Source organism: Rissa tridactyla, chromosome 7, assembly GCF_028500815.1.
Source record: "Rissa tridactyla isolate bRisTri1 chromosome 7, bRisTri1.patW.cur.20221130, whole genome shotgun sequence".
Classification (NCBI taxonomy): domain Eukaryota; kingdom Metazoa; phylum Chordata; class Aves; order Charadriiformes; family Laridae; genus Rissa; species Rissa tridactyla.
This window is the reverse complement of record NC_071472.1, coordinates 21,087,334-21,114,996: the sequence shown is the minus strand read 5'-3', so window position 1 is coordinate 21,114,996 and position 27,663 is coordinate 21,087,334. Positions and strand designations below refer to the sequence as shown.

The following is a 27,663-nucleotide window of genomic DNA, read 5'->3' as shown; positions in this document are numbered from 1 at the left end:
ATGCTCTTTGTAACTAGCTATGGATCTTCTGCTCAAATGAACATGCTGTTCATTTTTATCAAAACATGAGTACTAAACTACCATAAATAAAATACATACAGTACAGAACAATTAAAACTTTTTTGTACAGTAGTTACTTTTACATTAAACTTACCATCTTTTCAGATATGTTGAAAATTAGGACTCTAAACATGATTATTTCAAAGTATCATTTTTAACAATCTTGCACAGGCCCGACAATCAAAAACACGAAGCTTTGATTCAGATAGCTTGGCAGGTTTCACATACTTTGACAGGTAGGCTACTTTGAAATATGTTGGGTGTGTTTTTAACTTATGTGTTATCAAAAAGTTTCATTATTTTTATTTAAATCTTTACATGAACTGTTTTTGTGCAATACCACTGCCAGTGTAGCTTTAGAAAACAAAATGTGTCTGGAACATTGACTATAGTCCACGTGTTGTCTACCTCTTAAAAAAGTATGATTCTAGGAAATCCAATGTGAGTGCATTTTAATACAGGCAGTCAGTCCTAGAATAATTTTAATATTAAACAGGTACCGTTTCTACCACTGGTGATTTGATGCACTCTTCGTGCAGTCTGCTCTTTTCTGGGAGGTTGAGCGAATTCTCAGCAGGGTGCTCTTGTACACAACTGTCGCCATTCAAAGCTGAAACAAAGCCATCTTGAGAAGGACCTTTCAAGTATGAGTGAAATTCCACTTGAGGGTGACTTGGCCTATGCTCAGTGTATAAACTGTTACATGGAGCACTGCTATCACCTTCAGAAGATGAGCAGCAAACAATCACTGAGGGATTTGCAGAAGGGTAGTGAGGGCTGCTAAAAGTTTCCTCTGATTGCCGTGTGTAGTCAACAAACTGTTCTGAAGTCATGTTGTAAGGCACCAGAGAAAGGCTACCGTTCTTGACAGCATCCCTTTCTGAATAAGTCTCACCGATCTGGTTAGCAGTGCCAGCAACATGGTTCTCTATTTGGTAATACAGATTTGAAGAGTTAGTATAGTATGAGGCATTTTTAGAGTGGTTTTCATGCACAGCAGTTCCATCAGAGTAGCAAAGCACAGAAGGAAGAGGCACCATATCAGCATGGGAGCCCATGCTTTCTACAAAATCATCTGCTTTTTCTTCCTCGTCATCTTCCTCCTCATCTTCCTCTTCCTCTTCATCATCATCTGATTCACTAGGGGCTAAACTCTGTGTGCTAGAATCTGTAACTCCACTACAAAAGCTACTCCCGTCTTCCTCTTCCTCCTCTTCCCCTGGGCAGCCCAAGTCCTCGGCTGCCTGAGAATGGATAACTGCAGCCGGAGGTTCTGTTTCAATCTCAAAATTTTCTGCAATTGAATATTCAGCCGGATGGGGTCCTGGACTCATAGAACTAGTGTGTGCACTTATCTCACTGTGGCACCCATTTAGTGCTGGAACTTGCTGCTCTCTATTTTTCTCCAATTCAAGTTTCATTATTGTGTGCAAAAAGTGAGTCCGTACACGGATAGGATTAAATTCAATTCTACCTGCTGTATTGCTACACCCTTCTTTAGTGCAACCGCATGGAAAAGACATACGATCCACCTTTTAAAAAAAAGAATACAGGTTAACAATACATAGCATAAGCCTGGTGCTATGACAGAAACTAGACAGCCTAGAGAAATACAATACTGAAGTGGGGTTCCCCTTGAGAAGTACTTGGAAGAATAGTGAAAGCTAACAATAATTCAGAGGGTTAGCCCTGGAATTTAGCACTGCTGATAGGAACAGTAAGGGACCCATACATGCAATAATGTTGCAGCGCAGGAAAAATAGATTTTTGTTCCCTAGGTGAAAGCATTACACAGTGGAACAAAAAATAGGTAGCTCTTCTATTTATGCATCTGCTACAGCTTTACTTCATGTTGTGCTCAAATACAGGCGAAAGCATAACCAGAAACAGCCTTAACATTTGGCCAAAAGAATGGAAACTAGAAACCTATTGAAACAAAATTAATTATATATAAAAACCTTTATAAAGTTCCCAATGGGGACACCTGACCACAGAACACAGGAATAAAAAACTCAAGTACATTTTACAAGATATTCCAGTCAATTGCAGATGCAATTGTGTAAGCTCAACAGATGATGGGCAGTCTATCTAATGACAGGCATCTTAAATTTCTAAAAATGTGACTGAGTCCACAAGTGGGACGGTTCAATTTGATAGCTTAAGGTGTGCGATTTTCAGCTACACTGTAATATCTAAACATCAAACACGATGCAGAGGAGAACCATATAACACAACGTAGTACATCTTCCCAACATGTGAAGATGAAAACAGGAACAGCAAAGAGAATATATTATTTAAAATAGCAGGGAAAGTTAAGCTCGGATTTAAGAAACAATGAGAAATGCATTCAGGAAGAAATCAACACAGTTGCATAACAGCAACTCAGGAGAATTAGTGGAAATGTCTTTTAGGGAACATTTTGGGACATTTACAGCTGTACCTAGGACACTTTGTAAACGTACAATATGAAATACCTTTTCAGTCTGCAGCAGAAAAACTGCCTGCTATATTAGCAGATGTATTTTTTATTGCCTACATGCAAATTTATCATGCATGTGTTTTAAGTATCATGCGTGTTAAATAAAGGATGGTACCAGAGAGTTTCATTTATTGATTCTCACTGAGTTTGGACTATAATTCGCATTTGGACAGTATGTAAATTGTCTCTAAAATAAAAGGTAATAAATATCCCTTCTGAAATCTGCAGGCTACTGATTCTTCTGTTGTCTGCATTTGCATATTTAGGTAAAGGCCAAAGAGGAAGACAAGGAGCAGAATATTTGTATAAAAACAAAAAAGAACCCCAAAACTAAACAATGTGTGTGCCTAAACCGATCATAAGATAAATAAAGATGTTTAAGGAGATTGTTTGTATTGCACACTAGATACTCCTAAATCTGGGCCTTAAAAAAACTGGTTTGAGATCCACAAGTGTTATCATTTACTAATTAATTTCCAGTAGTTATAACTTTAACAACAAAAAGTACATGCCTGTGCATGCACACACCCTCCTCCCCCTCCCCTTGATAGTTAAATAACATCAATAATACAGACGTTTACCTGACATTTTATGCCTGCAAGACTGCACGTGCAAGTTTCTGGATCACAGAACACACGGCAGTCACAGCCACAATCCTCCCTAGACAGGCGGATGGCCCGCAGCTCGTGTTTTTCTTCCACATCAATCTTCTTCACTCCAGAAGCTCGCAGCAACGCCCTTCGCTTTTTTGTCGGCAGGGGTTGTAGAAAGAAGTACTCATCTACTTCAGTGTTGTCTAGATCAATATCATCATCAGAAATATCATCCAGTGTCAGGGTATTAGCTTCTTCAGATTCCACTGTACCATTCTTTGTCATCTGTTGCACAGAATAATTAACAAAGTCCTTAAACTATACTCACACACATATATATGTCTCATAGCTATAAACATGTGTAATGCAATATGAATGTGGAAAGCCATATGTAAAAATGCTGCATGACTGCCAGCAAGTTCCAGAATACGATTACAGCTGGGGTGAAAAGGCAGTTCTTTCACATTTAACATAGGAATTAAATACACATTTTTAGTTTCATGTTTGTCATGAAGCTAATTTTTTTGTAAGTTTCTAATTTCTTATCTGTTCTTTATGTTCTTTATCATTTGTCATTGTTTGCCAGATGTCATCTCTTTCTAAAATTCTAGTCTTTTCTACATTGTTTCATAGGATAAATTTTGAGCCCTTAATTGATTCTAGTTCCTGTCTCTGGGCTCTTTGAAATTCTTCAATATCCCTTTTGAGACAGTAATTGCACTACCAACACTGTTTCAGGTTACGATGCAGCACAGATTTGTAAAATAGTCTATTTTATGTACTATTTGCTATCCTGTTCTTCTGTAGCCTGACAAGTTTTTTGATGTTTGTACAGCTGAGGTCACAAAGAAGTATTTCCACTTAATTGTTTGGGCAGATGTTTATATTTACTTCTTGAGTTGACAATTTTAAGCCTGGAAGTCACTTAATTTTGCCCCTTTCTACCTACATTACTTCACGCTTATTTGCAATATATTTCATAGCGCGGATGCACATAGCTGATCTGAAGTTCCTTCCAGTCCTCTTTGGTCCTGAAAATAATCCATTTAGCTTTAAATTGTCATCCATTTCAGTACTTCACTAACCAGTGCAGATTATTCTTAGGTAGTTAATGAACGAATAAATTTAGGAGAAAAAAAAAGTTGTTAACCTCTTATGGAAGATCTTGAGAGAAGTTTTTAGAGGATTTGTGCTCCTTTCCTAGGGATATGAATTTTTGAGCCTCTATAGATACAAGTATCCTGGCACTATATTATTACTTATGTATAGTCTAGCTCTCAAACCTTTCAAAAATTGTTTCAAAATTAAATAGCCATGAGCATCAAGCACAAACATCCAGTGCCACTTTCATAAGAGAGCACGGTTCTGTAGCATACTCCTGTAACTCATCTCATATAGAAAGGGGTTTATATATTCAAGAAGAAAAGAAAAAAAAAAAGCAAACCAAAAAACCCTGCACTGAAGGAAGGTTAATGTTCCCATCCGTGGTAGAGCTCGCTGGTTATATCTGCCAAATGACACAACTACAGAGTTTATAAAAGCTCTTCTACAGAGAAAATTGCTTGAGAATCAAAAGAATATCAAACATTAAAAAAACAAGTTTCAAGCAAGTGCAGTTATATGATTTATTTTCTCATATAATAAATCCTTTTTCTTATACTATTGTTCTATGAAATAATTTTGCTTAAAATGGAAAAACAAACAAATAAACAGAGTCCCAGTGTTCACCCTGCTCTATGTAATGTTCTCAATTGATGAGGCTGCTGATTTACACTAGCCCAGCATCTGGTGTCATACTGTTGTGACTAACACACGGTGCAACTATGTGATAACTACATACTGGTGAAGTCTCAAGTCTCGTCTGCGTTAACAGTATCATCGTGGGCATCACCATGACCTCAGGAAAATGGTCCCCAGTGAATGAGATTTGAATGTTTCTTACCTGAAGAAAAATAGCCATCCAAACTCTTCCTTAGTTTTCCCTTATTTAGTTGCAGAATATTTCAGGTTGGCCTGTTATTCCAAATAAATTTTTGGACACCAGTTTTCAATAAATACTGAAGTCACTAACTACTGTTGCTTGTTTCTTGTGCATTTCAATGTTTAGGCATTTAACAATTGCCCTTTAAAGGTAACTCCCCATTTTACTGCTACTAAATCTTGTCGTCTTCTTCCAGGTATGCTTCTTATGTGTAAGAAAGCAGTCATGAATCTTACCCATTCCACTATTTCTGCTTTTATTATACTCCCAACTGTTTTGTTTTCCCATTTATATAAACAGTTTGTCCTTTCTACAGTCTTTTGAATTGTAACTGTCATTTATGGCATTATTGAATTACTCGATGGTGAAACTCCTACTGACTGCTTACTCTTGTTTGTAATTGCTGTTTTGTGTTCATAACAACTGTGTAAGACAATCACAGAAAAAAAACTTGTAAAGTCAGGTTAAAAGCAATGCTCTTCCCTTTGAAGGAGAAGAGTCTCAGTGTCACGGCTGGTAGTCCTCACATACACTGTACACGTACACATTACACTGCACAAAGAAAAATTCTCCTGAGGTCAGTCATCATCCCTTCTTAGCAATTCAGCACTGTATTTAGTTCATGCAGAGGTGTTCTGCCACTTCCACAACTCCGCTTTAGGGGCATTATTGTTTCCTTCAATTTCAATGTATTCTCAATCTTTCTCCGTAACTGCAGCCTTCCTTTTATTTCATGTTTCAGTTTACTTGCCATGTCTGTTATCCCTGTAACATTCAAATCCCTTTATGTGCATACACTTCTAGCTCTTTCTTCATCTTAAATGCAGGCATTTTCAAAATGTGGCTCAAAATTCCTTCAGATTATTTTGTTGCTTTATTTTCTACTATTCGTTTCACTTCACAGCGGCTAGGAAAAGAGGGGACAATGGCTTCCTAACCAGTTCAGCCTGGCCCTGGGGCAACAGAGAGACTATTTATACCACGTATTTCAACGTATTAGTTCAGTAAGGTAAGAAAGACAACATTAGAAGGCATTCTTTTTCTGTAAAATCTACAGTGAGAGACAGGTAAATCCACAGAGTAATTAAATGCATCTTGACTTAGCTGTCTGAAACTAGTGGGAGGGAATACTCCACTGTACGTGCAACTCAGCCTGAGTGTCAAATCCAAAATGGCATCCTTGATTTTTTTATATATTTTTCATTTTTTTGTTAGCTAGGTACAACTAAGTGCAGTGTATTTATGCTTTTTTTTTTTTTTTTTTTATAATAGGAGAATGACCTACCTAAAAATTCTGACTTCTATAGTTTTAAATACACAAGGCTCAAACCACTCCTTAAGCAGATCCCTGTTATTAACTGCCTATCAGAATTTAAGTTTGAAACTGGGGAAGCGGAAGAATTCTAATCCCTGCTTCTATAATTATTTTAGTATTTTATTCAATTACTATTTAATAAAAATTAAGTTTCAGGGCTCTTACCCATGAGGTGAATGCTGTAACTTCTCAGCTTACAAAGGCACCTACAGAACCATACCAAATCTGTCATGTATTTCTCCTCCTCCTCCCGCAAATCTCAACTGCTTTGCTGAACAGCGGTAGGGCACTAAGGAACGGACTCCAGTCACGTGCTGAACACTGTGCGCATCCAGCAGCTGGGAAGTCAAATGCCTGGGCAGCAAGTGGGATTAGACAGCAGTCTGCCATTTCAAAGCACCTTAGGACTCCTTTGCTGGATGATTTCCTCGCTGTTTCCTCTGATTTTTTTTTTGTCAATTTTGTCACACAAAGAACAAATGAATTAATGAAATGAAAGATTCCAACATTGCTCAAACAGTTAATTGGGTAGCTACAAAGAGAGGAAGAACCATCAAATTACAAGAACCATCAAATGCACTTTCCAATACAGAACTTCAGGGGAACATTAGGTTCTCTTGATTGTCATAATATTGCTCATCTGAATTAAACTTGATATGTATATGGGTAAAATTTCTCTCATAAAGCTAAAGGTTAATGTCATAACAACAGGAAAAGGCAAGGGCCAATGAATACATGAAGCCTTTGGGTGAAATTCACTTCAACTCTGTAAAATGTAAAAAATTCAGGTTAGAAGCTTTTGCCTGAGCTAGCTGGAAATTATTCCTTACAATTTCACAAAGGAAACAAACTGTGTCCACAGACCTGGGAGCCTTAACATCACTAGGGTCATGCTAATCATTTTAATTGATCTTAATTTGAGGAGACATTATGAGTAAGCAACGAGGACTCTTTCAGCTAATTTATGGTGCTTACTCATAATGTTTTCTCAAATGACAACGTATTAAAGCAAAGCCTACCTTGTACCTTTCGTCTTGACACGATGGCTTTTATGTCCAGATTGCCATTAGAATTTTCACACTCTGCTGCTAACAAGTGTTCATGTAACTGTCAGCAGTTTTTACACCAAAGTGCTGGTGCTAAACGGCTAAAGTGACTTGAAGATTTTTAAAGTCTTTATCTGCTTTTAATTAAGAGAAGTTTCTTGTTTGGCTCTTCACTTTTAGCAAGTAAAATAATAAACGGTGCCTAATATTATGAAGACTCAATTCCAATATATTCCTGTACTTTTTTGAACAAATTCTACAGGATAGAATGCTTCCCACCTACAGACTTGCATATTTTTATCCAATGCAAAAAATTTAAAAAACAGTGAAACCAATTAAAAGCCACACTGAAAATGTTCCTTTCTGTTTGTATAATTTTTCAAACCGAGAAACCTTTTTTGAGCAAAGTTTGTCCTACTTCATTTTCTCATTTTCTTCATTTTTCTGTGCAGATGTACAGCAATTTTGATGCAAATCCTGATTAGTACATTTTCATTAAAATCATAATTGCTGACATATTCACCTTAGAACTCTACAGCGTTTCCTTTTTGTGTTCATTTAGAAACCATGTGAGTGACCAAGCAGCTTTTCCATCTCTGTAATGGGAAACCAGCAAGGACCAGTTGTCTTAAGCAAATAACTCATGCTCAATGCTTTACCATGACTCTTCACTAATTCAGTGAGTCCTGGATTTGCTTTTGTGAGAGAAAGTGCTTTTATTTTATTTTTTTTACTCCCAGTTTATAATCAGGAATGCAACTAAGCTTGAGTTTAATGAATTAATTCAAAAAGGAAGTTTTCTGTTCCCTAGGTTTTTACACATGCTCTAGAGTGAAGAGAAATATTTTACTCTAGTAAAAGATTTAACACTAGTAAGATGTTACCATTTTCAAGCCACTCTCAGGATTCTGAAGACCTAACCACAATTTCTTAATATTTGAATTGAAACTTTGGAGTCAGCTTACCAGTTTCAGAACATGCTAGTAAACTATTCCCGTACCAACTGCTGAGGATCAATGAAGAAAGAACCCCACCTCTACTGAATTAAGTGTAAGGGAAAGGACTTTTCTATTTAGTAAAAGGAAACAATTAAAATTAGGACAGAGGAAAGAATGCAAATCAGTCACAGTAAAGATTATCGCCCGCTCAAACAAGTGACTGGGGAGATGGAAGAACACGTTGTATTGGAAAGGGAGCAGAAAGTAGAGTCTATGTCCCAAAAAAAGAGGGGGCTGGAGTGAAGTATGTTAATGAAGAAAGGAGATCCACCCCAGAGAAGAGGAGAATTATGAAAGCACAAAGAGCCAAGCTCTAGTCCATAGAGATGAAGGGTAAAAGGCCTCATCCAACCTTTGGAGCTAAACAGGGTCTGTGATTTTTCTTGATTTACTTTCTAGCTATAAAAAAGACAAGGAAAAGTGAAATATTTGCATGCCTTGCTATTCTTTACTCACTCCACTGGGGATTCCTCTCTCTGAGCTGATTCCTGGAAGTCAGCCAAGGGATCTACACAGAGTCATTGGTTACACTGACACAGCTCGATTCACACTTGATGCTCTGAAGATCCTGTGATGCGAGACGTTTAGAGGTGTTTAGACTTACCACTAGATAGTGGTAAGTCAGTAACGCTCTTGCCTTTGGTTTCCAGCCTGTCCAAATATCTGTCTTTAGTATGCCTGTGTCCTGAGTGGTTTTATGTTTGTTTGTTTTCCTTATGACAGTTTAATGTCATAGTTTTATGAACTACTTAGGAATCTATTTAGCTATTAAAATAAAAAACAATTAGGAGACTGAAAAAAATAATTACAACAGTAAGGGCCATATATACTTCAGGAGTTCAGACATCGAACTCATGAACATAGTTCATTCTATAGGAAAAATGCTGAAAGGTATTTCTTTAACTTAGAGGGTGCCAGTTTGCTCTGGACAATTGGAGTAGTATCTGGAATAGAGATATAATATCACGAGAGAAGGGGCTATGGAGCACAGCAGTTCAGTTACAATGCTAGATATTGTTCACTTCTAATTATAGGGTTCATCTGAAAAAGAGCCCAAAATACATATAACGCAAGCCATTACACAGGAACTCTTTCATCCATTACAAAAACATAATAAAACCAGAAGATTTGCCACCAGTTTCAAAAAGGCAGAAGGGACACTTCCAAGAACACAATCCCCTTCTCTACTCTCCTCTACTCAAATACACAGTTCCTTCCCTCTCCTGTGCTGTATTTGAAAAGACAGCTTCAAAACTGTAGCCAAGATTTGTTCTGACTAGCTCAACTGATAGAGCTGGTTAATTTGTCTGACATACTTCTTCTTTAACACAGACATCCTTTGGTGAAATATTAAAGACACACAATCGTATAAATGGGCACACTGAAGAAAGAAAACACTTTTAGTATTACTGTTTCTTACGTTTTGCCAAATCTGCTCAAGTTGGCCAAGAAAATAAGTTGTTTCACTTTCTGTACTTAGGATGTTACCATTCCCTTGTCTGACAGGGCACTGTGCAAGGGCTCAGAAGACTCATTATCTTCCTGGTGCTTCCAGATGTCTAGTTGACACCCCGTTCAAGGCTAACTTCCACCACCCTCTGCCTTTGCTTTTCTCTCTGTACAAAACAGGCAGTAAACAACAACCTCCCTGTAAAGCACTTTAAGGTATACATCAGTAAGAGCTACAACAGCACGTGGTGATATTGAAAAAAAACCGTCTTCAGTAAAACAAAAAAATTTTAAAAAGAAAAATGCTATTGTTTTGATTGAAAATGGAATTGATAGAAGAAAATGGGTTTGTTTAACACACATGCATTGCGCCCATATAGCTCCGACACTGCTCATTTAAATAAAAGAGGCAAGGATCAAAGTCCTGAACAATTTTTACCTTTAATTTTAGAGAATTGAGTTTTTCCTCCCTTAGATGCTCTCTTAACATCTCTCGGTGAAGCCTCTCCTGTTCCATCGCAAACTCTCCGAGCGTGTATTGGCGCACGCTGTTGTGGCGAGTAGACATTCCCAGTGTGCTTCCCCCTTGGCTGGGAACACTGGTGAAGCCTTGCCTTCTCGTGAAGTAATACACAGTAACACAGTTAAAATGGACATTTTTTGTTCTCTTCCGCTTCTCCCTCTTCAGGATTGAGGAAGCTAGAACAGATGCAGATTACAGTATGAATGACAACAGGTAGTCATACAGCAAATTTGCCACTTTTGTGGTTCATTTACCTTAACAATCCCTGAATATGCACACACTAAAGTTCCAAGGTGCGCAGCCTAAATGAGAAGATAACATTAGAAATATTTACCGTATATGCAAACCTAGAAGCCATTACAAACTGCTACAATCATGAACACTATTGTCTACTTTAGAACAGAAATTCTTGGCCAGGATAGATGTGTTTTCCCACAGCGTTATAAAAATGTTTTATCCTTTTACCAAGGAAGCAAATAAATCCCAGCAAAAGGAACTTCTTTCACAGCGTCACCTCAAAGACAGTGATCCACTGACTTGCTCCTCTTCAAAACCCTGAGAACAGAACAACGTTGTGTATGACAGCAGTGAGAAGAACAGCAGACCCAGTCTCTCACAGGTCTATATACACTGTTACTACCTTGTCAGCAAGGCTTAGCTGTAGAGATCTGTAACCACATCTCTATGCATTGGATCACATTGGCAGAAAAGATTCCTACCTCTTACAATCTAAAATGTGATAAATTCGTGTTAGAAAAAATATAAAGGCAGTATGTTTAGTGTTTCAGACTGTCTCAGAAATTCATGCCATCATCATCCCAGAATAATATAGGAATAATGCTGATTAACAGTCAGATCCACTTCCTTTTTCTTTACCTCCATCCTTCTTTCTGCTGCCATCCACTGAATACATGTATGTGTGTGTGTGTGTACACATATATTCTAACGTGTAGAATTTTGACAAAAAATTAAATCTAGCCTTCTCTAATTCTTTTCTGATTCCCCTCACACTTTTGATCAGTTTTTCTTATACGGTATCACATGAAAAGGGTTTTTTCTAAAACAAATGCCAAAGTTCAACTGTTAAATATTGCTCTTTTTTCTACATACTTTCTGCTCCTGCCAATGATACTGATCTATTGTTTCTCACTGGTAACAGCAGTGAGCTTTTAGAGGTAAAAAAAAAAAAGAGACACAAACATTACAGAAAGATAAGAGACACTCCTTGATTTTTAAGATGAGCAGCCTGATTCATTTGATTTATTGCAAAACGGCAATAGGATGTTGAGAATGTAGACAATAAGTCACTGCTTTGCAGTTTACAGGCAACAATGGGGCAGGGGTGAATGAGAGACCTAACTGCCAGAATTCAGGCAATAAAATGATTTAAAAGGTGCCTGACCACTCCTGAAAGACTTGGAACCATTCCATAAAAGCAGTAAGAGCAACACGATGTACACCGCTAATCTAAAATTGCACCGTCTCTAGAGATTGCACGCGCTTGGCCTTCAGCCTTGGTTTCGTAACAGGTCTGGTTTACTGTCATGGCTAAAAGAAAGTTCATTTTCTAATATTATTATGTCGTGAAACATTAATCACCACAAATGCAAATACCCCAAACTTTTACATAAAGTAATTCAGTCCAAAAACCAGTATAATTTACCTACTGTATGAAAACCAAGTATATTAGAAAATACTAGTCCTGTAACCAAATTACAAACACTGTACCCTACTGATATAACCATAAAACTATTTGGGGCTTAGTAAAACATTGAAATAGTATTATTTTTCCTAAATACTGATAAGCAGCTAAAAGCATGGTTTATTATATAAATAATATGCACTTCTTCAGATACGCTGCAGGTATGTTAGATTAGAAACACAGAACAGATAAACAAGCTCAGGTCCTATATTCACTTACATGCTTTCAGTGAAGGGTGTTCCAAAAAACGTCTAGGATGTACACAGAGGAATCAAATTCTGTTACATTAAGCATGTTTAAACTTACACCCAAGTTTAAGCAAATCTCATGTCAACCGAGCCTATCAAAGATATTTATAGGAACCTGTTAGTGGGGGAAGAGGCTTATTTTATTAGAAGAGACTAGTTGATAGCAGTGTGTCAATTGTGCATGAGATTAAATATTGTTTTAACGTACTGTTCTTTTTCATATATGCCACAGTTTCAAAACAAAACTATCTTTAATAAAACCAAATTTTTAGACTTTGGAAGAGGGGGTAATTTTGATATCGTGACATTCTCTTTCACTTTATCATGAAAGCCAATACTCTGAGTCAGAACCTTCACCGCCTATGTGCTTTTACACACAGGAAAGTGCATATTAAAAAATCCTGCTTCTGCTGAAGGAGGTCTCTAAACCATTCTAGGATATATCCTATTTCTGATATAACAGTATTGATGTTATTTGGATCTCAACTGAATCTTGCCTCTATTTCAGAAAAAATATTGCCAGCTACTGAAGGGCAAGCAGCTTTCTTTTACCCAGTGCCGTGGTTTGGGCTGGGCTGGACAATCAGAGTGACAGAAGTGCTTCCAGTCTGTCGGTCTCTTTATGGAAGAGATACTACTTTCATACTACATTCCGTACTACTTTCTATACATGAAAAAATCAACCCTAAGTTTTATTCACATGCTACACACCAATATTAATAGTTACATGAAGCTAGGCGGAAGACTCTGAGATCTAATTACTTCCATCTGAAAAAAAAGAATGTAATCTATAATAAAAACTAGATTACATGAACGAGCTTTTCCACTATGTGGATTTTTGGGGAGGGGTGGGGGTGCCCATGTGTGTGCTGTCAGAATTTAGAATATGAATTTCAGACATTGCCATATGTTTATGCCTATAAGTTTGGTCAGCAGTCTCTCTCAGTAAGACTGCAGTTGTTACGAGCTGTCCTAAAGAACCCATTAATGCATTTCTTCAACTTTTTTATAGTTTTTATCACTTTTAGTAATAAAATTATCAATGCCACACCAACAAGGTTGTTTGTGTTCTTTAATATATCACTGACAAAAACTGTTAAAATAAAATCAAGCTGAACTTCAAGAAAACGCTGGCACACTGGAACTGCAACACCACCAGCACGATAAATCCAGCACTGTACAACTGGATGGAAGAAAGCGCAAATGCATTTGTTGTAAATGTCACTAAAGTTCATGGTTTTATTTGTTAACATTATAGTTCTGAGTCAGACAAATTCTATGATAACCTGGGTAAGTAAACAAGCATGAAAACATTCAGAGCCCTCAAATTACAGGTGATTATTTCTTTTCTGAAACACACCCTGTCTTTTGGGTTTGCCTCTGTCTCACCCAAGAGCTCATTGAAGGGAAGAGCGAAGGCTCTGTGAATGCCTCCATAGTCACTTCTTCACTGTCGCTGCTAGGAAGTAGTCAGAATATATTCATATTTAGGAGAATGTTGTTTACAAGAACAGATCAGGCAGGAACTGCAAAAGCTTACAGGATCTTATTTGATTACCCAAAAGCATAGGTTAGAGATGTCAGTGAGGGGACTGGAGAATTGCGACCACCTCAGTAACCAAGGACACCAAAGGAAGCAGAGTTGGCACCGCAAAGGCGTTACGTTCTTGCTCTACTGCACTTCCTAAAATCTCAGAGCACAGGGCTGCCTTAATGTGACCTCAAAAAAAAAATAATTATTAGATATTGAATGGAAATGTTGAACATTTTCCAACGTCAAGGACAAAGTGTCCTATAACTCATTCAGTCCTTTTGCTTCAAGACAACCAGAACTCAGATTCTCAGATCATCTTATCAAGAGTCAGGGGCATATGTTATTTTGCAAGCACTGTACCTTAAATAGTACGTTCAAATCAGTTTTAATTACTGCTAAGGACACTGCTTAACTCAAGACAGAGCAGAAGGATATACAAAATACATATTTTCTTACATATCGGAAAGCATGAACATATGCCCATACAAAATTTACTGACATTAATCAACTAGTAAGCTCCTTTCAGCATGAGGGACGCAGACTGTCGAAGGTTTGCATGCCTCTTTGGAGTCAGTTTCAAAAGTTTTGCGGGGAAGCAAAAGTTCATAATCTAAACAATTATCCATAGAGAGTGTAAACACCACACTTTTGCAGAAGAGCTCTAGCAACAGCTTCCGTGTCTGGTCACTCTCAAAAAAGCATTTACATGTTGCCATCTGCCTGTGTAACAAGTGATATCAGTGGGCGCCACAGTCATCTGTCCGGTGCAAAAAGGGTGATACTGACTCCAGGCAGAGTCTCTGTGCAGAGATGGGGGCTTTTAGCAGCTGCGGGACACACGCTGTCAACAGGAGCTAGAAGGCGGTTTTTGAAAATGAACACCACCATCTCGGGTCCAGCAGTTCATGGCGCGTGAGGATGCCAGAGGAACAGGAATATTCATCATCACCCAAAACTGTCCTATGGATCACACACGATCTTTAACACGTTTATATACTACCAGTCTGATATATTCCATGGAGGAAAAAAATACTCCATTCTCATGTATTTAAACAATTAATACAATTTTTAGTTCTGTGTTTAAAGATTTTATGGAATTAAGTATTTTTGACAGATACATAACTACTGTAATGCATAAAATGTATCAATTATCAGAGGGAAGGATGATACTCTTAAGAACATAATTACTGCTACAGAACTCTCTCTCAGGAAAGGTCACTATATCTGAACAAGGTCTTTAGCCATAGATATCCTCAAACAGGACTGTCGCAATTCCTCCTCTGAAATAATATCCACTGCTGAAATTTTGATTTTTTGGCATTTGACATCTGAGTGGCTCAGTTTCTGGGTTTAGCAGAGCAGAGCCCAAGTCAATAACCTGCTTGCAGCTGGCCTGCCTCCTCACGGACTCAACTGGGGCCCCGCAGGCGTATCAGCTCCTCGCCACGCGAAAGCAGCCGCGGCAGATGCAGGGCTGTGTCCGGACGCAGCACAGCCCCATCCGTGCAGCACTCGACCCCAGCTAACAGCCACGTCTCCACCACAGACCATTTACAGCAAAGCTGGCAGTTGACTGTTAACACAATTCCTAAAGGTGAGGCCAACCGAATTAAAGGAAAACTTTTAATAGCAAACAATTGTTTAACCCAAGCATGGCTAACACATCCTGGAAACACACCCCGCTCTTTGTGCTCGCCCTTTTGCTGTCTTTGTTCATCACGTTCCTGCACACACGCACCGTAGGATGTGTCTGTTCATCTTTTTCTCAGTTATTAACCTCTCTCCCTCGTAACACTCCTCTTTATCCACAGCAGTTATAATTTATGTCATGACTGCATACGATATTTCTGCCATTTCTCTTTATGCACAATTCCTGGCTTATGCACTTCTTTGTCTATTGAACATACAAGGCATCTCTAAGGTTTCCAAATTTAAAAACACTTGTATGGCGAGCCAGAGACCTGCAGAATGGCGCCATGCCTTAACGCTAGTTTTTTTATTATAGCCCTTCAGTTTTCAATATTTCAGTAAGGTCCTTTTTCAGTCATTGACTGTAGTACAGAATAGAGATAATTGTTCAGCAGTCATTCAAGAGATTGAGATCTCAGTGATTTATTCATAAGGTTACACACCGACATGAAACAAGCTTTGTCTAATTCAAGACAACCTTTTTTCTACACATCACCACCTCCCCACCCCACCACCCCTCCAAATTACACAGATTAAGGCTTGACTCAGTAAAACTGTTTTACCCAACCCGTGGTTTACCAGACGCAGGGAGACCAACTGCCAAAAGATTAAAAATAGAATAAACACACAAACATCATTATGGTTGTTCCCATAGGTGGTAAATTATACACATAGTTGAGGACCATCTCCTACAATGGGACACTAAGTCCTAACTTCTATTATCATCATTTTTATTAAAACGGTTGCAATTGAAAATGGTAACAAAACAAAAAGCACAATTTTTATCGCCCAGTGCCTGATGGTAGTGGCATACAAGATGGTTTAACATAAAGACTAAGTGTTCCTCAGATTTTTTTTAAGCTTATATGTACTTCATCAAGTGCATTTAATGGATTTTTCCAGACACAGTGCATCCCGTATGTCTGCATAGAACAAACAGGAGGCCCCACTAGTTTTTCAAAGATACTCTAAAAATAAAACGTTAAAGTCAAAACTGAAGGAAGTATCAATGTAAAAAAAAATACAGCTATCATGAAAATAACAATAGCCTTAAAAAATAAATCCGTTCTGTAAAATAGCTTCCATATCTGCTATTCTTTCTCACTTAGGCTGCTGTGTCACATAAGTCTCCATCACAGTGACGATTAATGGGAGAAGGGCAAATACGAATAGTGGTTTGACAATAAAACTTGCCTGTCAGATTCATCCTGGCTAATGTATGTTGTACAAAGCATTGGTCCATGCTGGAATTCTGTCACCAAACAAACACAGTAAGTGAGAAAATACTTTCTGGGTTTGGAAAAAGACTGCTCCATGAAGAAAGTAAGAAAACCGAGAGCCGTTCAAGGAGAGGCTAAAGAATAAAGAAGGGCCTTTGTTCATCACCAGTTAATAAAAGAATGAAGCAATTCACATGGCAGAAAAGTTTAAACATATATCTAGAGGAAGGTGTGAATAGACGAGGGTGAAGAAAGCTGTAGCAATATACAGATTTGTAACAAATCAGTGTCAATATTTTCATAATTTATTGTAATGTAACTAGAACACTATGGTTAGAGAGTGTCTCCTTAGTGTTGTATTTATATGGAAGAAACTACCAAGTCCTGCTGCTAGGCTAGTTTCAAATAATGGTTGCCATCACCTTATTCCTACCAACAGGCTCATATTTATGAGATTTTTCACACTTACCTTCTGTATTGCAAATAAAATTTATTTTTCATTTTATGTATTATTGGGAGACTGATGAATTTTTTTACTAGCTCATTTTCCACAGGTTATTCAAAGGCATGTATCAGCAGCTCTCTAACTTCCGAAATTGTGTGCCCTCCTTTCCTTTCCCTACACCGCACTGAGGTATCTTCAGAGCGCGGAGTGGGACGCCAGAAGCAGAGGGGATTCCCACTGGCCTCTGCAGGCGGGGGGGGGCTGTTTATCTGCCAGCCTTCCCACCCACGGGGACCAACCGAGCGAGGGGGTCCCCAGCCCAGAGAGGCGTAGGGGGAAGACACTGTCGGGTGCCACCTGCACCCAACATCCCCAGCCGCTGCCTCCTCCCACAGCTGGTATAAACTTCTGAAGCTGCTTCTGGTGTCCCTTCCTTCTCCACCTCCAGCTGTATTTTCCACTCTCTCCCCTAAGAATAACCATTACTTATCTATTTGTGAATTTGTGAAAAACGAAAGACGCAACCCCCTCCAACTCTTTCCACATTTGAAAAATTCAGGTTTTATCGTATTCATTCATAGTGTATTTCTTATGTCTTGCTAACAGATGTCATCATGGGCCCATCCAACTCCCAAATCCCAAGAAAAGTAATTTTCCAAAGGGGAAAATTAATATTTGCTCTAGCAGCCCAGTGTATCCTTATGAGAATCATCCGAGTCTCATCTGTATATGAATAAATTATAACTGATTAAATAGGCAAGCAACAGTAATAATGTGCTGGCAGGCTGAAACAAAGTCTTCCTGAATTGCTCTCACATACGGATAATGTGCTGTACAGCTGCAATTCTGTTCACCTTTGAACATCCTCACTTTGCTCTCTGGGCAGTGGAGCTACTGCCGTGTGAAACCTGTGAGAGACGAAGAATTTCCTTCTGCGCATTTAGCAGCCAAAACAGAATCCAACCCCCATCACATGGGAAGAGATCCCACTGTGGCCGTATCTGTGTATAAAACACCAAGTTCGCTCCCTAGTTTAACAAAATTCTGACAGGAATGACATCTTAAGCCCATCATGTTTTTCAAACATTTTTTACTGACAAAACTGGTAGTTCTTTGATTACGAAACATAAATAATCTCAGTTCTGGCTGAACTCCAAGACATAAGCACTTTCTTCTGCTGTCTCAGCTATTCTCCTGATGTCAAAGACAAATTAAAATAAATTTGAACCATATGGCTAGCCGGCAGATTACTAGCACTCTTGCATCAATGAGGGCAAAGCAATTCATTGTCACCAGTGCAGAAATATCTCAGGCACATGAAAATTTCAAAAGGCTGGAAAAAACGTGTATGAAGCAGCCTTTTGGATTAAAGCCCTATTTTATGACTGGAGGAAATGCTGCTTTTCCGATCCTCTACCACCCATTTGTCTGCTTTTTACATACTCTTAGTGCCATATAAACTATTACGGCAAGAAGGATTAACACCATTCTCCATCTGCTCCATGACTTTCCCATGCAATGTTTCATCAAGGTTAACACCACAGAGCAGCGAAGCCTAATCCATCACGGTAATCCAGGTCAGAACGTCACTTATAAAAGCCAGTTCGCTTCGCAGACTTCATAGAAAACAAAAACTTGGGTAAAGGTCCTATTCCAGAAACTGCTTTGCCTCTGACTCCTACTTCTCCTTCTATCCCACTGCTTCCCAAAAGATATTTTTCTAAGTGTCTCCATACACTACATTTACAAATTTTAAACCCTTAATGATGAAACGCTTCTCCCACATGCTGGAAATCCACATTAAGAAGAAATGCTGTGACATACCAATATACCCTCCCAAAGAAACATGTGGGCTTCAGGGCAGGCAGGTGTTTTCTGAAATAAATTCAAACCTGGAAATCTTGAAGGGAACTGCATACTCAGAAAGGCGTAGTGGAAATTAGACAGGACAAGGACAACGCTGTGGAACTGCAACACGTACCCTATCAGCGTTACACGCTCCATCCTCCTGGTACCTTCCTCTCCAGTAAAGCCAAAGCTAAATTCACCTCACAGGAGGGGCTCAATGGGAATGCTTGCCTAAGGCTATATTTATTTATGTCACATTTGAAAAGGTTTTTGAAAAATACTATCTCCCAGACAAGTTTAACATGAATAGGAGAGGTTTTTCATTCGTACTTCAGTTGAACGTTTTGCCTCACTGTCAAGAGCTTTGTCTAAAATCTCACAGAAATGTTAAATTCTTGGGATGCATGCTAAAAGCTGGAATTTTACTGCTGAAATTTCAGTGAAAGCTTTAAGTTTATTTCCTCAGCACCCTCTATCTCCGGAACGCTTTTCTGTGACGTTCATCATACTAGTCCACTTTCTCCATTCTGCAAATATAATCAGCCTGCGGGGAGAAGAGGAGACGCTGAACTGCTCTCTGCCTCACCATTCACCCTAAACGCCGGCTGCTGTTTTGTAGATGATTATTTCTGACCTTGGCGCCAGGTTCAAATAGCATGAGGAGGAAAAGCCGCTACCATGGATCCTCGCAGGAACACCCATGCATAACAACTGTACGTGCCGAACTCTCCTAAGGAGAAGTGTCTCCTTAGGACAGGCAGCCCTTTGTCGCACCTTCTAGGTGGCCTCTGTGAATAGTCGTTTGATATGAACACAACTACCCATTTAGCTGTCCCTGGCTTTGCACTTGCAAACATATTTTGCATATCTCTCATGAACATCTTCAACAAAAAAACTTTGTTTATATGTTATCTAAGCCAACAGAAAACATCATGTAAGGCAAAAACTGTCCCTCTGCTTGTATAGTGTATGAAATGCACTAATTTATAGGAACAAATGTCCAAAATATAGGAATAGAATTAATTGCACAAATCCTTCTAAAAACCAGTGGGAGCCTGCCTCCTAACCCCTCTTTACATTTTTAAAAACTTCCTCTACAATAGTTGTTATTCCAGATGACAGACAGCAGGCAAGGCCCTGTCATGGCATACCCTGCCCCCTCAGCCTGTACGAGCATTGGAGCGAAGACATCGCAATACATTTCACTGAATTTCTTTGCATTTCTTGTTTTTTACTGCCCAGATGAGCCGATTTATTTTAAGAATCAAAAACGATAATCTCTCAACCTGTTTGCATTTCATAATGCGAGTCAACAAATAACGACACGAATGTATTCCTCATTAAGAAGGAAATTCCAAGCCTGGTTGCAGGCAACAAAAATAATTGCAAGATGCCATGAAAAAAGAATGCCTGCATTTAGCTACACCTTCTAAGTGTTTTCCCATAACAAGGCAACATCACTACTTTAATTCATTTAGATTTCTATCATTAACCAGCAATTAAACACCCAGCTTAAGCTCAAAGCTCAGGTAATGCCTTGTGCTACGGACCTCGCACCAAATAAAACTTTATCTTCCACATAAAGATAATTTAAGAGTAGCTAGACCTTCCTATCAAAAGATTTGGTACCTTCTTCCAAGCTCTGCATGGCCACATAGATGAGGCAATCTCAATATGTTAGCGACTCCAGAATATTGAAAACAGTACTTTTAAGGGCCTATGGCAAGTAGTGCAATGGGGATGTAGTTCTATTTTCAAATTCCTTGTTATCTTTAACAGTAAAATCAAAAGATGGCGAGAGCGTTTAGAGACCAAAGGGTTTTCTCAGAACCCTCACTCCCCAGCCACATTCACAATGACCCTAAGGCATCCCATACTCTTAAAGGCAGTACCCTTGTTAGCAGAACGACAGGCCCTCTGATTATGGCTGGCTGCAGAATCACCCTGCTAATGACAGTGATAAAGTAAATGGCAAGATACAGATAATTGATGGAGGATATCAACTAGACTGTATGACGGTTCTACCTCCTGTCGATCACCTTGTCAGATGAGCTGGCACTGGAGATTTCACCTGCAGGCAGGTGAAGAGAAGCCCCTGCAATAAAGGCATTACTCCGAAAGTTTCAGCTACACTACACTGAAGTTGCAACGGCAGAGGAAAGCAGCAGCTCCCCAAAGTATGTTTCTTAAGAGATGCATCTGTGATTAACGCGATATGGGGAGATTTTACCAGCACCAAAGTGCAAAAGACAGGACTTGATGAGGTCTTCCCAGGTCTTTCAATTGCATGCAATTCTGCAACTTATATTTGGATATTTTTCTTTATCAGAAAAATAGATGGAGCATTTAGGGGCAGGTACCTCCACCACACCTGAGCTGGAGCGTGGAACCTGGTGTCCCTCAGCACACACCATCACAGGAACTGTCAGGGCATTGTACAGACATCTCCTGAATGGCAATTCCAAAGACAACGTGCCCTAGCTCAACAGGGCAATTTAGAGAAGCTGAAATGGCATTCAGTGTGCTCCTGCCCTGTATTCCACGTACCTCTACGGACAAAGGGAAAAAATATTCTCAGTCCCGACTAATACTGTATATGCATGCTTGGACTGCCACTTGAAGATGAACACCCCTCTTTCTGATACGGAGGAGGGGCCGTGAAATGGGACAAGTATGTGGTTAGTAATATGCTTTGGCATCCATTACAGTAAATCTGCGGTGTGACTAACAGCCCACTGAACCAAACTGAAACAACCTCAATAGACTGAGAAAAGTAAGTAAAAAAGATGGTAGAGATTATATCTGCCAATAGTAATGAAGGCATTCCATCATCATTTGATAAGACATTTAAAAATGTGCAGATGTATATACACACATACCTGACCAAGAAAATGCTACATTTATTTATTTTTTGGTTATGAACCTGGTAACAGTTGTCTATGCTTTACTGACTGTAATTTAATTTCCCGACTCAGAAAAAGATACCTGTAACTTAAGCTAGGGATTTTTTGTTGTGGTTGTTGCTGCTGCTGTCTTGATTTATTTAAATGGATATATTGTTAAAGGAACTCTGTACTTACCCCTGTATCGTAGTCACAACGGATAGCACTTAGGGACACCTCAGTCATGTATTTTCTGCCATCACACTACAGGGTTAATTGTTGAGATCAAAGCTATCCTCGGGTGGTTCTGATCACCTGAATGATCCACAGCAGCTGCGTGCCTCATTTAGCTGGCAGGAGAAACCGACCTTAAGGCTAATGGAGCAGGACAGCTGAAAGGTTCTTGTTTATCTGACCCAATGCATATTGTTTCAAGGGTTGTGTAAATGTACTGAGATGCATCAGCTATTCTAGACAGATTTATACGCAAACTGCTTGCTTGCTGAAGCACTGAAAGAGTTGTAGCTACCAAGTGATTAAAAAAGTTATCTCGTCAGGTCAATTAGAAAGGAAAATAAGACTTAGAGGACCATGTTAGGCTTTTTTAAAAGCTCGGTTAAAGAATTAACATATAGATCTTGGTGCTGACTACAGGACACCCACAACCTGCGCATTTCCAGTCAGTAAAAGAGAGTCTATACTGAACTTCAGATTTACTTATGTGAAAAAGGACCGTAAGGAAGACAGTATCCAGGATCTGACAGTTTCCCACAAAATGGACAAGAAAATGGCAAAACGTGTCAGGAAATGGTTTAGAAAGATAACCTCCATCAAGGAGGTACTGAGGCATGGAACAGAGTCGAAGAATTTGGCCAGCCTTTCTTCTGCACTGGCTCTTTTTAGTCTGTTTGCTGAAAAAGTCTCACAGAGCTCTTCCTTGCCATATGCCCTTGAAAGTATGGATTCAAATATTCAACGCAGGAAAGCTCTTATATTTTGGGAGATGAATATGTTTAAAGAATGAACAAAACACCATTCAATGTACTCTGTTAACAGTTTCGTTATTGTACAACACATCTGCACGTAGAGAGCATCACTTAGTAGCTCTGTAAAACACCCGTATTCGTGACATACGAACATTGACAATTTCCACATATTTTGCTTTGCCAAGACAGGGCCAAGTACCCCAGTAGGATCAGTTAATTTTTTATCACTTCCTAGAACTCAAACTACACTTTTTCAAATCATATTGTTTAAAAAATCTAAAAGTTAAAAAAATAAAAAAAAATCTAAGTACATACAAAGAGTACATACTCCCACCCTGGGGAGCATCCAGCATCACACACACAACGGATGTCAACCAACTGATATAAAACACAATGAAAACAAATCCTTTGTGTATAACAATTTCACCAATTGTCCAATTAAAACATTCTTTCCAGAATCGAAGAACATGAAGTCTCAAGAAAATGCAAGAAGACTAAAACAAAATAAAAATCCAATCTCAACAAAAAACCTGTTTTTTCTCGAGCTAGTCAGTTACCAAGTTAAACACATCTTTCAGCATTTGTCAAGTAACTTTACTCCTTTGCATTTATTTTAAATATAAACATGATTAATTTTTATTGTAAACACAAATTACCTTTTACTATCACACATCATCACTAAGACTCACCGTTTTAGTGCAGAGCTGCTCTTATATATAGCAGATGTGCCTAAGGCTACCTGAGTGGTTTTTCTAACACCGCTCAACTGGTAGATGGCGATTGTGTAAACATACAAGTAACTGATATGCTTTAGTATTAAAAAAGAAGAAGGAGGTGCAAAATCTCACTTGCAGCATTTTAACAGTAACAAAATTTGACTTTCCCATCAGGTGCAACATCGAGTGTCCTTGGTAAAGTTACAAAATAATGACGCACACTGGAAGAGAGTCTGGATGCAAGATGCAAGTAATCAGGTAGGGATAAAACCACCTTCCCAGTCTATACTTCATCTCAGCAGCAACAGCCTCTCTTTTCTTACCAACAAAAAACCCCACCGTTATCAAGCTCCTACAAGTACGCTGCATTACAGTAAGAGCAAAGCAGAATATTAGACACTGAAAGACGTCGCGTTCCAGCGGCACAGAAACTAGTCTCCAAAACTCTTGGCCTCGAGGACCTTGAGATTTGCCCATTCAAATGCAGCACCAACGCCACCTGTTCAATTATTTTCTTCCCAAACCAGCCTTATATATTATGGGATTATTCTGACCTGATTTCTTCAAATTTAGGCTGCTGCACCTATATTAAAGAAAATACTTCTTAAAAAGCAGTATCAATGCACATGCAAACAACTTACTCTATTTCCGTATCGCCAACGGACATATATATATTTAAAAAATGTAATATGTACAGTTTCTACATATGTGTGTGTGTGAGTGTGTACACAGGTAAACATTTATTACTCTGGCCACAAATATCTCAGTTATACAGATCATTAATCATAACGCTGAAACGCTATAGTTTCCCTCACAGATTTTATTAAAAAACTAAATTATTTATTGTGTCAACTACAATCAAAGCTTATTGTTACATGCATCTATTACAACTTCCAAGTTTGTCCCCTAAATTACGAGCCGCCTTTGTATTATCTGTGTATTCACAATAAAATTTGCTGTCTCCTATGTGGGTGGCAATGACTGTTGGATGTAAAAGGACTGCTTTCAGTCCATGATGAATAATCAGCCAAGTCCTTAAACAGATGCAAAAGTTAAAAGATTAGCCTGCAGATAATATTGTCACCAAGTTATTTCTTAATACTATCAAAGAGATTTATTTACTGGATCACTTACTCCTTTGTGGCATTTCAATAAAATAGGTTCCCTACTAGTACTGCATCTTAAATTATAATATACCACATCCAGATTGTCCCATGTAAACACATTTGAGAAGTTGTGCCTGTGTCACCCTTTGCACAGGAGTGTTCCATAGCAGAACAAAGAGGATTCGGACACTCACATCCAAACCCTAGCTCAAACTGCCTAGCAGCGTTTGGTAGATGAATCAGTTATAAGAACATTCATATCGCATGGGCAAACATGATTTCTAGGCACAATCTAAACCAGATAGTTATAAGGATCGCATTGGGTACGGGCAGTGATGAGGAGCCTCACCTACTCCTTGGCCCACAGTCTTAAGAAAACAGCCTTATAGCCACTAACTCCAGTGGGGAGATCTATATACAAAACAGCTGAAGGAGGCAAACCTCTGCTTTAAAAAACACACAGTTCACTATTAAAAACATATAACCACCTAAACCAAATATCATAAACTACAAATATAGACTGTAAATTCATTCTTCCTAGATATATATGCTGCACATATAGCTTTGCTAACTTAAAATCAAATTCTTGTCTTTACACAAAACCATTGCCTAGTACAGAGATACCCTTCCCTACGTGAAGAATAGAAACTATTGCAATAATGTGTCCCATACACAATGTTCCTCAATTCCAAATAGAAGAAAGCTTATTATTTTACTTGGAAAACAACCCTCAACAATACAATACTGCAGATAGCTGTCAGCTGCACTGTACTTATCTAAGGAAAATAAACAAACTTACCTAAAGCACCTTCCCTACAGTACCTGTTTGAAATACCTTAAGCACAACTCCCAACACTGACTACAAACAGCTACATAATTCAAACGGCAAATAGGTAGGAACTTCCAAGTGATGTTGAATTTTTACAATGACAAATAGTTTTATACAGTTTGCTAAGTCACTACGAGAAAGTCACACAGTGAACACCTCAGAGAGTCCATTTTATCGGCTGTTCAATTTAAAATCATCATCTTTATCTAACCATAAAATTTATTTTATTTTGAGGAACAGGAAGAATTCTTTAGATACACTGCTTTAGTACTTACGGGTAAAATGATTAGAAGTGGATGGATTGACACTATCACCACTGTCAGCACTTTCACTGCTAGAAATGTCATCATCTGATTCCCGCACAGAGGAACAAGGTGAGGAGCCATCAACTTCTTCAAACTTCCTCTTTAAAATTCCACTCATCGCTGCAATGCTGTCACATGCACCTGTAACAGGAACAGAGGCAATGAGGCACTGAAACATCCAACTGCAGAATATGCAGTCATAATCTCCAAAGTAATTTTTACTTAGAAGTACCAGTAAGTTGCCACTTCTAGTCTTAAATAACCATTTAGTATGAAATTAGATACAATTAATTAGGAGACAGTGAAGCCACAGGAAAGCAAAACGACATCAAAAGTCATACCCTAACTTGTCATGTATGGAGATTGTTATTTTGCTATAATAATGTGTAACAGATTGCTTTGAGGGAGTATTTTTCCCATTTTGATGTCAATAGAACCCCTGATTTCTAGCTTATGTCGTGAAATTTCAAACAAGGAAAAAATGGGAGTTTCTTTTCAAACACCCTCTCTTGGTCCCTCCCTTGGCTGCCATGGGAAGAAGAAATGTTCACAATCAGGGATGAAATTAAATAAGAAGAAATCATTCTGAACACTACAGTTCCCATCACCAAACATACGTGATCTAATTAGTGTCAACATCACCCCTATAAGAAATCCATCTGATAATTCCCACATTACAGACAGATAAAAGACAATGAAGTCACAAAGACTGTATAACAATTTAGTGCTCAATAAATGCCTGGAATTCAGAAATTCCCCACTCCAGTCAGAGACACTGATTGCCTACAGAACTCTCACCTTCCCACATTAAGAAATGAGATGCCTAATATACTCCTGAGGTTGAGTAGAAGATTATAAAGCAAAGTATTCAAGCAGAAATTTAGCAGCAGAGGTAGAATTATAACATAAATTGCACTTAATTAAGGAGAAAGTGTACCCTTAACTAACTGAGGAGAGATCAAGGACAGCTGGAGCTTGCTCAGAGGACACACAGCTGCCACCATGCCGCCCGCAGCACTGCAGAGGCAAGCAGTGCTGATACTTATCCAGGCAAAAAGTTTGTCTGGGATTGATGACGTGCTCAACTCACCAAGTAGGACACACAACCTACCGCTACAGACTTACCACAGGATTCTGACAAATCCCACTGAAAGCAAGAAAAGAAAAAAAAATTGCATTCCTCACCGAAACAGAACTTTTTACATCCCTGCAGCTACCTTTAGGACTCATTAATTTCAAGCCATCTGTGATCCACTCCATCCAGGAAGTTGGACTAGAAAACCTTCAGAGCCCGCTTCCAACCAACAATTCTATGGTTATATGTTTTAGAAAAAATAAACCTGTCAGGAAGCTAACATATGCTGGGCTAAATGACTACTAGTAAGTGAGATGAGGTTAAGGCAGAGACTCCAATACTGACCATACTGTTTTAACAATTAGCACCTTTCAGGGTTTTGGCCCAGGCCACCTCACACTCTCCTGGATAACGCAGGATGAAGCAGGTGCCAGAACCATTCCCAGCAGGCAGGCTGGATGAGGGCAGCTGGGTTTTGGCAGAGGGCTGACAGCTTAGCTACTGTGGACAAGCCAGAGAATGCTGTCCTTAGCCTGCACCTTTTTTATCTTTTTAATTAACATAGAGGTAGTCTCAGTGATGTAGCTGCTATGTTCCGACCCTGTAAGCGCAACACTTCAGCTGATCCTCTGGT

The 27,663-nt window shown here is 38.8% G+C and overlaps 1 protein-coding gene across 1 annotated transcript; it reads right to left on the bottom strand.

Moving 5' to 3' along the window:
- Nucleotides 1-548: 548 nt before the first annotated feature.
- CSRNP3 (cysteine and serine rich nuclear protein 3) lies at nt 549-26,095 on the bottom strand. The gene is made up of 4 exons (XM_054209064.1): nt 25,925-26,095; nt 10,361-10,620; nt 3,121-3,417; nt 549-1,592 (listed from the first exon to the last, which is right to left on the bottom strand). Exons 1-4 carry the CDS (start codon nt 26,070-26,072, stop codon nt 549-551), a joined length of 1,749 nt encoding a protein of 582 aa, XP_054065039.1. The 5' UTR covers nt 26,073-26,095.
- Between the last annotated feature and the right edge of the window lie 1,568 nt (nt 26,096-27,663).